Source organism: Euprymna scolopes, chromosome 4, assembly GCF_053919585.1.
Source record: "Euprymna scolopes isolate OS-2025 chromosome 4, ASM5391958v1, whole genome shotgun sequence".
NCBI lineage: Eukaryota > Metazoa > Mollusca > Cephalopoda > Sepiida > Sepiolidae > Euprymna > Euprymna scolopes.
In genome coordinates this window covers 169,277,609-169,293,941 of record NC_136485.1, presented here as the reverse complement: position 1 = coordinate 169,293,941, position 16,333 = coordinate 169,277,609, and the positions used below count along the sequence as shown (strand labels likewise).

The 16,333-nt window shown below is 34.1% G+C and overlaps 1 protein-coding gene across 2 annotated transcripts in view; it reads left to right on the top strand.

The window, feature by feature from the left end:
- The window catches only part of LOC145270142 (protein mono-ADP-ribosyltransferase PARP12-like), a 56,112-nt gene extending 40,671 nt beyond the window's left edge, over positions 1-15,441 (top strand). The window contains exons 2-6 of one of the 2 annotated variants that reach the window (XM_080125753.1): positions 175-337; positions 5,825-6,036; positions 6,339-6,435; positions 9,807-9,928; positions 14,084-15,441. In XM_080125753.1, coding sequence (XP_079981879.1) covers positions 175-337; positions 5,825-6,036; positions 6,339-6,435; positions 9,807-9,928; positions 14,084-14,513 — 1,024 coding nt within the window. In that variant the 3' untranslated portion in view covers positions 14,514-15,441. The remainder of the gene's footprint in view (positions 1-174; positions 338-5,824; positions 6,037-6,338; positions 6,436-9,806; positions 9,929-14,083) is intronic. The other variant, XM_080125755.1, reaches the window with a different exon arrangement.
- The last annotated feature ends 892 nt before the right edge of the window (positions 15,442-16,333 follow it).

The following is a 16,333-nucleotide window of genomic DNA, read 5'->3' as shown; positions in this document are numbered from 1 at the left end:
ACCACTGTAAACAAGCAGCAAAAAAAAAAAAGAAAAAAAGCTAGTTTTAAAAATGATATCTTTGCCGGTCTAAGGGAGCTAACTCTGTTAATTTTATTTTTCCAATAAATTATTTCGAAACAATTGCTTTATGAAACATGCTTGTATGTTTTTTTTTTTTTTTTTTTTTTTCAGTTCAGCAAAATTTCAGTTCAGCAATATGAAATGCTTAATTGCGAAACAAGAATACACATTGCAACGGCTGAGCACCCCTTCCTACAAAAGTGATGCAAAAAGTCCTTTGGCAACAACATGGATTTGGTACTGGAAAGGCAACGATGACATTTGGATAGAATATGTACGGATCATTCTCATTCTTTTCAGAAGGCAGAGTTATGGGTAACCTGTAAAATCATGGAGGCTTTTGTAAAATTATTCCTGTAGAAGTTAAATAAAATTGTTCAAGGCGCTTTCTAACAAAGAAAATTGATACATGGTTAAAAAAAAAAAGGCTTCATATTGATGTTAGTCATTATATTTTTTAAAACTGCTAATATTAGAAATGTTTCTTTCCAAATTAGTGCATAAAAACACTGAAAATCCGATTCTCCTTGACTTGACAGAATTCAACTTTGCACTAATTTGGTCCCTGGTAACTCCAAGGAAATTAGCTTTAAGGCCAAGATCAAAGTGTAGTATCTGTTCTGATATTACACTTCAATTTATTGTTCTATGTTGGTGGAGGAGAAATCCTTCACAATTGAGACAATTTTTATTTTTGTTCCTTCCCCCACATTAAAAATCGACCCTGGTGTCTAACTGTGCCCTCGTTGGGAGCCAAGTAAATAGGAACTTCAAGCAAATGAATATTATATATATATATATATATATATATATATATAATTTTTTTATTATAACCAGGTCAACGTCAGACTGAATCTGATTATGTAAGGTTTGTAAGTTTATCTTGTGTTGTTTCTGACTTTTAATCAGACATACACATATGTACACACAGACAAAAATATGATTATATTAAACTAGTAGGACTACCTGGCGTTGCCTGAAGTAAAAGTGTAATGTATATCTATTTTAAACCTCTATCTCTCTATACTTTTATATTTGTCACTTTTGCTTCCCCCTCCTCCTTCTCTTTCAACTTTGCCCAGCCCATTCCTCTCTAGGTGGCCATATACACAGATAACTCTTCTATATATAATAGATTCATTGTGCAGTGAGCTGGCATATTCTTTCCAAATGAGTACATAACACTGTCCCTCTCCCCTGATAAAACCTTGCCCAGTTGACCCCCCCACCCCAAAGAATTAAGAATTTTTCTAAATTTTATATATTATTCAATACTGATCAAGAATATACCAACTTTGTGGGTGTTTGTTTTTTAGTTTTTGGCTCTTAGCTGGACATACAAACATACAACTATGTACCTTGAAAATGGATCCATAAAACCTGACATAGTGATATGGGACAAAAGAAGAAAAGAAGCAACTTTAGTAGAAGTTAGTGTCGCCAATGATGCTGGCTTAAACAGAGCCGATAGAGAAAAGATAATAAAATACCAAAGTCTTATGTTTGACATGAAAAGAAATTGGAATCTTAGGAAGATCTCTATCATTCAAGTAATTATAGGAGCAACTGGACTCATGAAAAAGAATTTAAAAAACTACTTGGCAAATATACCCGGTTAACCAAGTGCAAGAGAGATTCAAACAATTGGACTTAAGGGGACGGTTAGAAGCTTAAAATGATCTCCTGGTTAGAATTTATGAGATAGCAGGTGAATGATTGGCATCTAATAGGATGCCCCATCCCCCAGCTAAAACCAACTGATACGAAAATTGAAAAAAAAATCCCAAAAGAACAGACAACTGCTTTTATATCAAGAAGATTAAAATATATATATATATATATTTAGACTATTTTCAAAACCACAAAATAAAGTTTTGCTGATTTAATTTTATGTTTGTGATCCAAATTAATTTTCTCATCGTTCCAGAATTCTAAGTTTAACGTTTATTAAAGATTTTTTTTTACAAAGAAGTTGACAAAAAAGGAACAGTATGATGCAGGCTGATTCGTGTCCTGCCTGGTTCAGGCATTGATGGCTAGGACTCTTCATCTATCCCTTTCGTGAACTCCTTGTTGCTCCTCATTCACAACCTCATTCACATGTTTCTTGAAAGTGCTTGATGTATTGCCATAGGGTTCTTTGCAGTTGTACAAACAATAGGTTGCAGTTTCTTTCTGTCCGAGCAGTGCCCATACTGGGCGATAGTCCTGACCTTTGTACCCAAACAGATCTTCTGCCCAGCACAAAAAGATATACAAAACCATAAACAGAATTATTCTTGATTACTTCCGTATTACATCAGTCACCTGCTTTCCATGATCTCACGTTACCCTGATCAAAGGATTGAAGTGGGTACTCGACCTTGCCCAGGTGTCTTCCACGAATTAATAGAGGGAAGGAGGTGCCTAATTTTTTTCTTTGACAGTAATGCTGTCCTGCTACCATATACAGTCACCCATCTGGTATTAGCCAGCCTCATCATTGCTTAACTTCAGTGATATGGTGGGAACCAGTGTGTCAAGCAATTATGCCCAAGTGTATTAATAAGTTCAAATGTTTAGAATTTTGTGAAACACACACACACATATATTGACACGCACACACATACAAATCCTTTTAAAAATCTATTACTTATTATAACTAAAAATTTTGATGCATAGCAATTATTATCTATATATTAATAGGATATTGCGTGTTTGTTATTTATTTTGTGTGTAATACGTACATCTGAGTGACTGTCGTTTAATTGTTATCGATTTCCATTTCTTGTAATAAATGATTTTACCAAGAATTCTTCCAAAGTTTTAGTTTCGGTTTTGATTATAGTTGATGGCACTGAAGTCATTTATTTTTTTATAAATAATTTTACCAAGAAATATTCTGAAGTTTTGGTTTTGGTTTCAATTAAAGCCGATGCCACTCCAGTATTCTATTTTTTTTATAAATAATTTTATCACAAATTTTTTATAAGTTTTGGTTTCAGTTTCAATTACAGCTCAAGGAACTGAAGTTATATATATATATATATATATATATATATATATAAATATATATATATATATATATATATAGTAATTTATAAAATATATATGGCAATTAAGCTACACTGAATATTCTGCGTTTCATTCACTGTAGGATTCATCAGGCATCCTACAGTGGATGAAACGCAGAATATTCAGTGTAGCTTAATCGCCATATATATTTTATAAATTACTAACTAGCTCTACCTACGTATTGAGCACTTTTGAAGTAAATACTTAAAGTTTACGCATAAATCTATACTTTCGTATATTAATTTTATGTGAGTAAATTAAGTAGTTATATATATATATATATATATATATATATACTTTATGACCAAACTACGCCGGGTGTCCCTACTAGTCTTTATTAAATTCTTTCTAAGAATTTAAGAATTATCTTCACACAAATGCAAGACACAAAATTTATCTTATTTTAAAAGTGTTTCTGGTGGCGAGTTTGAGGTTAAGCGGATGTCCTAAATATTTTTCATATTGTTATGCTAAATGCTGCCTTTGTGTCAGGCAGATGTGTTCCAGAATTCATAATGATCGGTTAATTAGTTTAGGAGTTGATCATGTACATGGAAATATATAAACATATACACATACTAAGCAAGAAAAATGGCTGTCATAGGATAGGTCTAAGTAATAAATAGAGCTTAGTTTTAAATTTTAATGATTTTTCTTTCTTTATTGGGTATAGTACGATTTGGGTGGCAACCCTCTAAATGGTAATAAAAATAAAGAATATGGCCACATTACTTACCCTGTTTCCTGGAATACATATTCCATAATTCATAATGACAAGTTCAACAGATTTGGATTTTATCAAGCACATTCACTCATTAATGATACCCACATCTTTTCAAAAATGTCTGACTTAATATAACTCCAAATTTGATGTGGAGCATTTTTTTGTTTTGTTTTTACTCTTGTTCACCCCAAACAGAATGTATTGCTACTTGAATGGGAGGGGCTTCTATTTGGGATCATGTCTAACAGGGGATTATGGGAAGTTGAGTAGCAAGATGTCTGTTCACATCACATTTAAACGGTCCTGGATATGACCTTAAACTATATCCGATGGTGAGGACCCAGTTTTCGGGCTTTGGGGAGTGTGGAGCCACCCTTTAATTGCCATTGCTCCCAGGTCCACTCTGACTCAGACTGGTAGTACCTGTTAGAGTCCCAACTATGAGTTAAATAGAAACCGACTTTAAAAAAAACAAATATATTCTGTTAAAAAAATGTTCTCCAAAATCATTGAATTCGGCATTAAATAACCCGAAAAGGGTTGATATGCCATAAAACAAAAACAACCGACGAACACATTTAAACCTCTTCATGTTAGTACAGTCAGGGAAGCAGGATATAGGGAGGGAATTCCAGAGTCTAGCAGTTCTATGGAATAAATATTTAGTGTAGAAGTCTTTGCGACATCTAGGGACCTCGACAATAAATAATTTTGCTGCTTGTTGGGTAATTGGGGGTATGCATGGCAAGGGGGCACAAGTAAGATGAGTTCATCAGAGCACATTCTATTAAAGTACTTGTAAAACAGACACGTGGAGATGACATTGTGGTAATGGACAAAGATTGGAGCTTGGCCGATAATGCAAAACCTGTTAGATTTGAGACTCTTTTTTTAACCCTGTCTAAAAGAGTGAGAGAAGAGTGGCAGATTCACCAAACCAGATGTGACAACAATACTCCATGCATGGCCGAATTGTGGCTTTGTAAAGATCTAGAATACTCTCAGGTGTGAGTAATTTTCTAGCATGGTAGAGAGAGCCTACCTTCTTTGCAGCAGTCTTGGCAATGTCCTTAGTTATTTTCTTTATTAAACTTAGTTGTTATGTTAAATAAAACTGTTTCTTTTTGACTTCCGCTTTCTGTTTAGCCAGTGTATACCAAGAATAAGTCTCTTCTAATTTTTACTTATGTAATTTATGTAGTTTATACATAAAATATTATATATGTAATTCCAGTTTAATTTTAAAAGTCTGTGTAGAGTTAATGCTTGGGTTTTGCATTGAAAGATGCAAAAAGCAACCTGTGCCTCTTCGATGTACATATCCCTGACGAACTCACTTAGCAACAAAATCACACCCCTTCACTGTTGAGGTTCCTAAATGCGAGAAAGCTTTCAACTCAAATAGTTTCTTCCCTCAAACAGCTAGACTTTGGAATTCCCTTCCAGCTAACTGCTCTCCTGTATTGATATGCAGAAGTTTAAATGTAATGTAAACCAACATCTTGTTAATCTTTCCTAAACATGATCCGGAATAGTAGCCACTTACGTTCAAGTGACGATATGCCTTGTTAGGGGTGAACATAAGTAAAAAAAAACAAAAAAAAACAAAAAAAAAACAGACAGACTAAGAAAATATAATATAGAAGATGTTTTAGCCTGTTAAAAATGGGCAAAAGTTATGGCCTGTTGACGTAGAATTAGTGCTTTATGCCAAACTTCTAGAATAAATGTGGTATCGTAATGACTAATCCCTCTAAATCTCTGACTGTGTATTGAACAGATACCATTAAAATTGTTTGTTGTATTTTACCGTAATAAAAGTCCATACAAAATTTCAGCCATATCGACCCGGTGGTTGTTGAGAAAAGATGGGATGGACAGACAAACAGACACAGACAAAAATAAATATAGTATAAAAAAAGTATTATATATATTCAATGAGTCTTAATGATTAATCAATTCTTTTCTTTGTCTCGAATCCAGGGATCTTCCACGGCCAAATTAATTGATGCAACAAATGAAGATATTGAGAAGACGTACCTGGAGAATCCTACAGGAATGATGATCATTATAAGGAAAGCCAATCAGAAAAAAATAAGGATTGATTTTCAAGAAATGATTCAGAATGGGAAACGTACAAGAGAAATCATAAGGCGACCGAGATTTATCTCCAGCGAAGAGACACAAACACTAAGGTAAAAATAACAAAAATGTGGAAATTTAAGCCAACTGTACATGTGACATAATGATGTATTTTACTGGTGCAATATCAATTAATTAATCAACAATACATGTGCCATTATGGTGGATTTTCAAGATGAAATTTGAAATTGACAACATTTTTACTTAATATATAACCTTAACCTTAATCTAAGCTATAACTCTAACCTAATATATAACCTAACCTAATAATATAATGCTAACCCTAACCGACCTAACACTATAATCTGTCTAATTCTTTTCATGCTCAATTTAAAGAAGATATTTTCTTTTTCAGAAAACAAACATTGGGGACCATCAAAAATATGAGACCCACTAATTGGAAAATCCCAGATGATATTACTGATCTTTCATCCTATTTTAATATATCACTGGTAAATATCTATATCTAATATATACAATAAAGTTAGTCTGTTTCTTGAATCCTCATGATTAATAGCTTTCATCCTTTGAAATCAATGTTTGATCTTGAGTGTCCATCTTTTTTTTATATAAAATATTTATACACGTTCTTAAAATTAAAACAAAATGAATTCCAATTCAATTTGTTTCAAGAGAATAATTTATCTGCCTCACAAAAGTTTTTAAATGAATACTATCTCAGCTAGATAGCAACAGTAGGACTCTTTCTCTCTCTCTCTCTCTCTCTCTCTCTCTCTCTCTCTCTCTCTCTCTCTCTCTCTCTCTCTCTCCTTAAGCCAGTGCTTAGCATTGCAAGAGATATAACTAGCCCAAATAGCACAGTTGGGAAGACCTAAAAATTTCTAGCTCAATCATAGATCTTGGTCTCAAACTTTTTTGCTTTTTTTTTTTTTTTTTTTGTTAGAAATCTATCTTTCTTTTCTTTTAAAATTTGATTTACCTCAAACAAAGCACATTGGCAGACGTGAGGAGTTACTGTGAAATTGAAGCCAGATTTATAGAAGGCATTCTAAATGAGGTGTTGCTTAGCAATATGTTTTTTCACATTACATTTAAATTTTTTGCATGTTGGTACAGTCTGGGAAACAGAGAGCAAGGGTAGAATTCCAAAGAGTAAAATGACGAGGAAATAAGCTATTAGAGCAGAAAGCCATCTAGCATCTGAGGACATTCCAAGTGAAGGAGTGGGATTTAACTGATTGTCGAGTTGGTTGAATGTATTTATGCCAAGGTGCGATATATTCAAATAACCTTTTCAATTTCTGAATCATAATTTTGACATTAGTGACAGCGTACATAGCAGGGTTGGTATGTTTTGTAGTGGAGAAGTGTGTGTCACTTAGCTTGCCTGTCGTGGTCGCTTTCTCTCCTTCTATTTTATGTGCACAGATGACATCAACATTCCATTATGCATTGTCTTGAAATGTCAGTCAATCTAGGTGACCTATTCCCTGGGGATTCTACATCCCCATTTTAACATCTTTGATGTCATTCCCGGAAGCACCTGAATCCAAACTTCTAACTGTTATGTTGACTGTTTGGTGGTCTGTGACCAGTCTCATCCATTATAGATTGAATGCATGCAAAACCATTACGGCAGAGAAATACTGTCAACAAATGTATGAAATGGATCAGAAACCTCGATAGCAATTAAATCCTTTAAGAGAAAAATCCAGATTGTCCTCGACGGTCGTACATCTAAACAATATGATATAAACGCAGGAGTGCCTCAAGGGTCTATCCTTGGACCTCTATTATTCCTAATGTTCATAAATGACCTTCCTGACAAAATTGTCTATGAGTTGGGTATATATACTGATGACACCATGCTCTATAACAGACACGACAGGAAAACAAATAAACACATATCTAAAGAAATGGCAGAAACACTAGAAGATAACCTCCAATCTGTATTGGACTGGGGACATAAATGGATGGTCACATTCAATGCTGCCAAAACTAAACTTGTTTCCTTCAATAATTACAAGAAACCTTCTCTAACACCAATAGCAATGGCCAAAGACTCTTTATCTGAAAGTACATCTTTTAAACTCCTCGGCCTAACATTCACAGGAAACATGAGTTGGAACAATTACATTGAGAGCATTTCCAGAACCGCTGCAATGAAGGTAGGTTCTCTCTACCGTGCTAGAAAGCTACTAACGCCAGAAAGTATCCTGTGCCTCTATAAGGCCACCATTCACCCATGTATGGAGTATTGTTGCCATATTTGGGCTGGTGCATCTGCTACTAGTCTCTCACTCCTAGACAAGGTTCAAAAGAGAGTTGCCAACCTGATAGGTCCTGAACTGTCATCTAAGCTTCAGCCTCTGTCCCATCGATGAAATGTTGCATCCCTCTGTCTGTTCTACAAGTACTTTAATGGTGAATGCTCCTACAAACTGCAAGCACTCGTACCCCCTCAACGTAAATACCCCCGACAAACCCAACAAGCAGCTAAATCCCACCCCTTCACAGTAGAGATCCCTAGATGTAAGAGAGCCGTCTGCTCCAGTAGTTTCTTCCCCAGAACTGCTAGACTTTGGAATTCCCTTCCAGATTCCTGTTTCCCCAAATGTACTGACATGCAGAAGTTCAGGTGTAACGTGAACTGACATCTTGCTGCCCAACTCCCCACATAGTATCCCTGTAGATTATGTCATTGATAGTAGCCCCCTACATCAAAGTGGCAAAGTGCCTTGTTTGGGTTGAATAAAAAAAAAAAATCCAGCATTAGTCAACAGAAAAGGCCCAATTCTCCTCCATGACAATATCTGACTGCGCATTGCAAAACTGACCCAGCAGAAGTTGAACAAATTGGGCTACAAAACTCTGCCTCATCCACCATGTTCTACAGACCTCTCACCAACTGACTACCACTTTTTCAAGCACCTCAACAACTTTCTGCGTGAGGAATGCTTCAAAAACCTAAGCGATATAATCGCCAGCAGAACGCAATATTTTTATGTTACTGACATAAATACACTTGTTTTGTGTTGGCAAAAGTGTGTTAATTCTGATGGTGCTTATTTCGATCAATAAATTTTTGTTTGAGTCGAGATATGTTCATCTGAATTTAAAAGTTAAAAACCGCAAGAATTTTCTAGTCAATCTGATAACTAGGTAGAGGGAACCCACTTTCCTTGCAGCAGATTTGGCAGTATCTTCTATGTATTTGTTCCAATTTATGATACCTGTGAATGTTAGAGCAAGGGTTTGAATGTGGAATCTTGGGTAGAGTACTATTAGTCATGTAAATCGATGGTTTACAAAGGTTTCTTATAATTGTTAAAGGAAAGGAGTTTTGTCTTAGTATCATTAAATATTACTATCCATTTATGTCCCCATTCAACTACAGACTTGAGGTCATTTTCTAAGGATTCAATGGTTGCTTTGCATATGTGTGCGTCTGTTTTATCCACATGTTGAATGTAGAGCATGGTTTTATCTGAGACCTCATTGTTTGAACTCCTCGGCTTAATAACATTCACAGGAAACATAAACTGAAACAAATACATTGAGGATATTGCCAAAACTGCTGCAAAAGATGGTAGGTGACCTCTATAATGCTAGAACATTACTCACACCTGAGAGTATCTCTACCTGTATCTCGAAAGTTAACATTCACCCATGCATGGAGTATTGTTGCCAAATCTCGGCTGAGGCGGTTACCACTAGTCTCTCTTTTTTAGACAAGGCCCATGGAAGAATATTTTGATTTCAAGATTTTGAGGATATTTTTTAATTTTATTTCTTTTAGAAAATGCAAAACGTCGATAGACTGAATTGCTAACCATTAAATTTCTACAATTCCTATTTTCAGGTTGATGAGAAAAGTGAAGAATATGAAAGTGTGTCTGAAAAATTTCATGATTCGATGAAAGAATATGCTGTTATTAAAATAGAAAGAATTGAAAACGGAAACCTCTGGGAAACCTATGAATGGTAAGATCCTTTGAATTTATATTGCCATATGTTGAGACCCTATGCTAGTAAGTATAGATCATGTTACCTAGCATAAATTTTGGTGAGGGTCACATTAGTACATGTTGGGATAACCTGGCAGCAAACAGAAATATATCCGGCTGCAGGTGGCATAATTAAATCAGTGAGTTAGGGGTCAAAGGTTAGCTCCCAAGACAAAATGCACTAGAAATGTGTCGAAATATGGGATGTAATGATGTTATGCCTTTGAATTAAAAGAAAATTAACTGAGAAATAATTTACGGGGTCTCTCCCCCAATGAGTGAACTCTAAATAAAACCCTGGAAAACTCAGCAAGTTTCTATTGCGTTTCTAAGCACGAGTAGTTTTGTTCATGTTACTAAACAGGAGGTCAAGTGTTAACATTCACAAGGAGATCATGGTCAGTCATGAATGACGAAAAAAAAAACGACTATGAAAGAAAAAGCAGCACATATAAACACCACGTACAACGTATGTCAAAAAAGACTATTTTGTTGATTTTTTTGCTCGGCAGCAAAAATGTGCACGTGCAAAAGTGCACAATTACGTAAAAGATGATGTGTGAATGTTTGTGCTAATGTGTAGAATGTTACAATAAAAATTATTAATCTTATGATAAATAAAACAGATAAGCAAAGAAGTGCAGACACAGTGACTTAGAAAGAAATTTTTTTTTAATGTTTTAAGAAAAGCACACTTTGCTCTGCGATCCAAACATTGAGTGAAGAGGAAACTGAAATTCTCGGATACGAGAAATCAGCCGACGACCCAATTTACATCATTAGTGATTTCTATACTAGTACCTTGCTTCATTAACTTTTACACTCGAGTGGCCTTCAGCCCTTGATAATTGGTGACTCCCAAGTAAAATAAAAAATAAAAACAACTCCCCATTTAGAATGTCCCCTATAAATCTGGCCACTAATCACAGTAGCTCCTGTTGTACATCTGCCATGTGAGTTCGCATCGTTCACACGCTGAACGGATGATTCATTTTTTTTTCTGTATTCATGACAGTTATTTCCATTTCTTTGTTAAAAATATAAAAAAAAAAAAACAGTTTAAAAAAAAGAACATAGCTTAAAAAAAAACAGTTTAAAAAAAAACATAGTTTCAAAAATAAACATAGTTTAAAAAAACATAGTTTAAAAAAACATAGTTAAAAAAAACAGTTTAAAAAAAACAGTTTAAAAAAACATAGTTTCAAAAAAAAACATAGTTTCAAAAAAAAACATAGTTTCAAAAAAAAAACATAGTTTCAAAAAAAAAACATAGTTAAAAAAAATAGTTTCCAAAAAAAACAGTTTCAAAAAAAACATAGTTTCCAAAAAAAAACATAGTTTCAAAAAAAAAAAAACAGTTAAAAAAAAACATAGTTTAAAAAAAAACTTAGTTTAAAAAAAAACATAGATACTACCAGTTTTGAAGAAATATATTTATTTATTAAATCCATTGTTGTTGTTTGATGCAAATTATCATATTATCCAGGTTTTTTTAGATGCATTTTTTTTTTTAGTCTCCCCTCCCAACTACCATGCATTAGGTTTAGTTGTGACTTGGATTTGTCCATGCACAAAAACTTGAGCCAAGCCTGTTAACTGTATAGCTTAAAAAAAGGAAAGCAAAACAAATTGAAAGTAGACACACTACTGGACAACATTGGGTAGATACTACCAGTTTTGAAGAAATTTATTTATTTATTCAATCCATCACCACTGTTTGATGCAGATCACATCAAATGGTACCAAACAGTCTTGAGCAACCCCTTCCAGTTATACTTCAGATCTCATCACATGATCTCCTTGACAATAGAATTGTAGCCACCTCATGTGGATCTCCAATAGAGCATTAATTTGCAGCTGTTCTTCTCTACCTTCAGTCTCAGAGTAAAGTATACGTAGATGTTGACCTCTGGTATAGACATGCATCTATGTATCCCCTGCACAGGCTGTGACTGGCCCAAAGTTGTTGTTCACTTCCAGCGCCAATCATGATGTCAGTCTGTTAGTACTGCTAATTTGGCTTTGTGCTTGTGCATTTGAGCCTTGACTGCTAACTGCATGGGTGTTATGATACATCTTTACATGTAGATTCAATTCAAGTCAATTCGAGATTAGTTCCCTTTTTGCTCACCTCTGGATGGGATGTGATCCTGTACTTGCAGTTTTAATACAAATAGACCTGCTATAATTCAACTCCAGGATTCAACATTCATTTATCAACAAAAGCCAGCTGTTTGAACAATTTTCATTGTGTTCCAGTATTCCCTTGAATAAAAATTGACACTTTATTTATGGAAAGTTGGTGACTAGTGTTGGGATGATTAATCGGAATTGATATTGGAAAAATTTGTGCCGATTTTCTAATGGCAAAAATGATTCTTTTGTCATTTTTATTTGATTTTAGTTAAAGCAAAATCTTCCACTGCTGGTAGTAATAATAAAATAATAAATATTTATTGATTTTAAACTAATATTAAAACTAAAATCTATAGATAATACCCCACAAGTGTATTTTTACATTTAGGAAAATATCTGCATATTTTATATGTGTTTTTTTTAATGGTAATTTGACAAAATTACAACTGTGTAGTTAAATTTTAAGAGATCTATAAAGAATCGGAATGGGTAATTGTTTCAGAATCGGGAATAAAGAATTAGAATCAGTAATTGTATCGGAACCAGGAATTTAGAAAAAAATGGTAATTATATTGGAATAAGTAATTGTATTGGAATCAAGAAAAGTATTGGAATCATCCCGTCACTAATGGTGACCCTATTCTTTGTTCAATATTCAATTTCAGTAATTCATCAAGGGCAGCTAACTCTATCAACTTATGTTCTTTATCCTAACTTCTTCCTCATAATCTATTAAAAAGCAAAAAAAAACTATAATGCATTTTCTTAAGATAACACTGTAGCAATTGCCTGAGGGACCTATTTTTGTTTAATAGTACATGCAGTATCGTGCATTAGTTTAAGTTGTGGTTTGGCTTTGCGTACTCACGACTAGACTTATAACTACATAGTTATGATGCATCTGCACAGAATCAAGTGCAATGCATGTCAACATATCTTGGTGCACAAAAATATGATCAGATCAGTTCCTGGTTTGATCGCCCTTAGCATGCTATCCTCTGCTCGCCATTTTACTACGAGTGGTCTGTTAGAATGGAACTCCAGTGTACATTCATTTATTTATCAAAAAGCCAGACTACTTATCAGTTCTCATTGTGTTCCTTTGAATAAAAAGCTAATATCCTTTTAGTTGTGGAGATATAGTCTTATTTATGGAAGATGGTGATGATTTTCTTGTTCAATATTCTATTTCAGTCATGTTATAATTTTGCGTTTGATAGCAAGAATTGGAAAAACACAGGCGAAATATGTTAAAATGGATTGAGTTACAAGAAATAATGGAAGAGGTTATCGCGCCATTCTGCTATGACGTACCCATCTCATAAGTACCTTTTTGCTGCCTTGAAACACAAAGAAAAGAAAAATGAAACTGCAATGACAGCCGATGATTGACTTCACCTTAACTGACATTTACTCAACCACAATATTACAGGGCCTTACACGAATGCACTATTTGTTTATTTTCAAAATTTACTTTTGAGTTTATTCTTTCTCTAGAAGTCTTAGCCATGTTTAGTTTCAGAACAGTTTCCGATGGTTCGTTGTTCTACACAAGTCCTGGGAGGTGACTAGTTTGCAGTAGACAGTTCTCGAGTTGGAATCCACAGAGCAAAAGATTCTCCCTGTGTTGACACGAAGAAAACATATGCGAAATTGCTAAAGAAAGGTTTAATATTTATGGAGCAATTCTGGTTTCTGATTGGTTTGTAGCAGAATGTAAATTAATTTGATTCGTCAGTTCCTAGCAGCATTGTTTATAAATAGAATCTCCCGACTATGCGGGATCATACCCCATTATACTCCAAAAATATTTTAACACTTTCTGGATCCCAAAATTTTTAATAAATAAACAAATAGGATCTTTTGAAATTATTAACCAGATGCAGCCAGATACAACTAACTCTATCAAGTTACATTCTTTATCGTGACTTTTTTCGTAAACAACTAACCACGTGGTTTATCAAAATACCTAAAATTTTGTTATTTTCTTAAACAGGAAAAAAGTGAAGATGCTCAAAGAGGTGTCCAAGCCTGAAGACATAAACGAAAAGTTCTTATTTCATGGAACTGATTTTGAATCCATTGAAGCAATTTGTAAGCAAGGCTTTGATGTACGTTTAAGTGGAACTGCTGTTGGTTCGAAATATGGAAAAGGAATTTACTTCTCGAAGGATTCAGCATTTGCTCACAATTATACAATTCCTTCTGATGGAGAATATAAATTATTTTTTGCTTACGTTCTCACTGGAGAGTTCATCAAAGGTAAACTGGATTATGTCCGACCTCCTCCAAAGAATTCCGCAGAGAAAGGTGGGAAACTTTATGATTCTTGTGTTGACGATATCAGTGGCCCGAAATTGTTTGTTATCTTTGCAAACGAGCAAAGTTATCCAGCTTACGTAATTACTTATCATTCAACAAATTAAATCACGCTACTTTCTTATGGTCTAACTTGGTTTTGAACGAGTATTTCAAATTGGATAAGAAAAAGAAAAATGCTCATTTTTTCCGTAAAGTTATGTCTCACAACTATTGTTGTTTGATATAAATATAGTTGATTAAGTTGAGGAAAGGGAATACAAATGTACACATATTTAAGGCAACGGCAGAAATCTTAGAAAATTACTTTTCAGTCTGTAATGGAATAGAGGCCGTAAATGGGTGGTAACATTTGATGCAACTTCGCTATAATGTGTTGTCTGATCCGATCATGTATTTTCTAACAAAGGCATTTCAGAGAAAAACATTATTAGGTACTGTCATGTCAAAATGAGTATAAACCCCAGAAATTATAAAACATGGTTCAATAGAAGACATGATAGAGATAATTTTTGGAAAAAAGTGTGCAGTAGATCAAGAAAAATCAAGATGGCCGACCTGAAAGATAGCGTCATCGGATTCTGTGCAAAGCAACTTAAATGATATAATGCAGTTATCTCCCCCTGTTTTTCGATCTTCTAAAGGGTTAATTTGCAGTGAAAAATCGCAACTTTAAAAAATTCTGTTTTTACTTATATTAGGTTGGTGCAAAAATAATGTCATTTTTGGACATGAAGTTGAACGTCAAAAGACGACATTATTTTTGCACTTACCAAAGAGTTATTTTTCTACAACACCATTTTTTGTAATTTTTAGAATTTATAGTAACTTCGGCATGACACCTAAGTTCGTAATAATGTTTTAACTGAAAATTTTTTAAAGACACTATAGTAAAGTTGCACCCAACCTCTTTTCCTTTAACAACTACAAAAAACCTTCCAACCACCAATTTCCTTGACAAATAACACCTTACCTGAGTAAATTAATAAAAATGTTAAAAGTTACAAAAAGTTGGTCGAATAGAAAAATGAAAAATATATCCAGTTTATGTAATTATAACTAGTGGGACCTGTGGAAATTCCATAGCAGACTCTTTCATATGTAATATATTGATGTTGGCATTCTGTGGATGTTTAGCATAAATAGAGATGCCCTGATATTATTGTAGCTCTTTTGTTAAAACTGCAAAAGTATTTATCTAAGCTAGCAGGGACACTTGGCATAGCCTGGTCATAAAATACACTTAAATATGATATTTTAATTTATGCAGATTTTGTATATATTATTATTATTATTATTATTATTATTATTACAGTAAATTATGTATTGATTCTTATGTATTATAAAGTTCTGATTTAAAAAATTAAAAAATATCTATATAGCTTGGATGTATCAGAATGAATCGAAACTGAAACCAAAATTCTCTACCTATATAAAAGCCAGGTATGGCCAACGACGGAGTATTATTGCCACATCTGAGCAGAAGCTGCTAGAAGCAGCTTATCCTGCCTTGACAGAGTTCAAAATAGACTTCGTAGCTTAGTGGGGATGCCCTTTTCTCTTCCCTCGAGTCTGTCTGCGCTTTATCATTATTTTCATGGCAAGTGCTTGTCTGAGCTTCAATCTATGCCCCCCCTTGCCAAACTTCCACGAAAAACACTCGTCTAGCCAAAACCACTATCAATAATTTCCCACACTCTTTATCTGTGCCTAAACCTAAATGTAGATTCTGTGAACAAAGCTTCTTTCTTAGAACTGCACGTCTATGGAACTCTCTTCCGATTGCCTGCTTTCCAACTGACTACAATTTGATTGTCTTCAAGTCCAATGTAAACAAGTTCTTGATAAACCGTCCCCCTAAGTAATCCAATTTACAAAATTTCCACTACTTATGATTACTACGCTATAATCCCATTGACTAATGTAT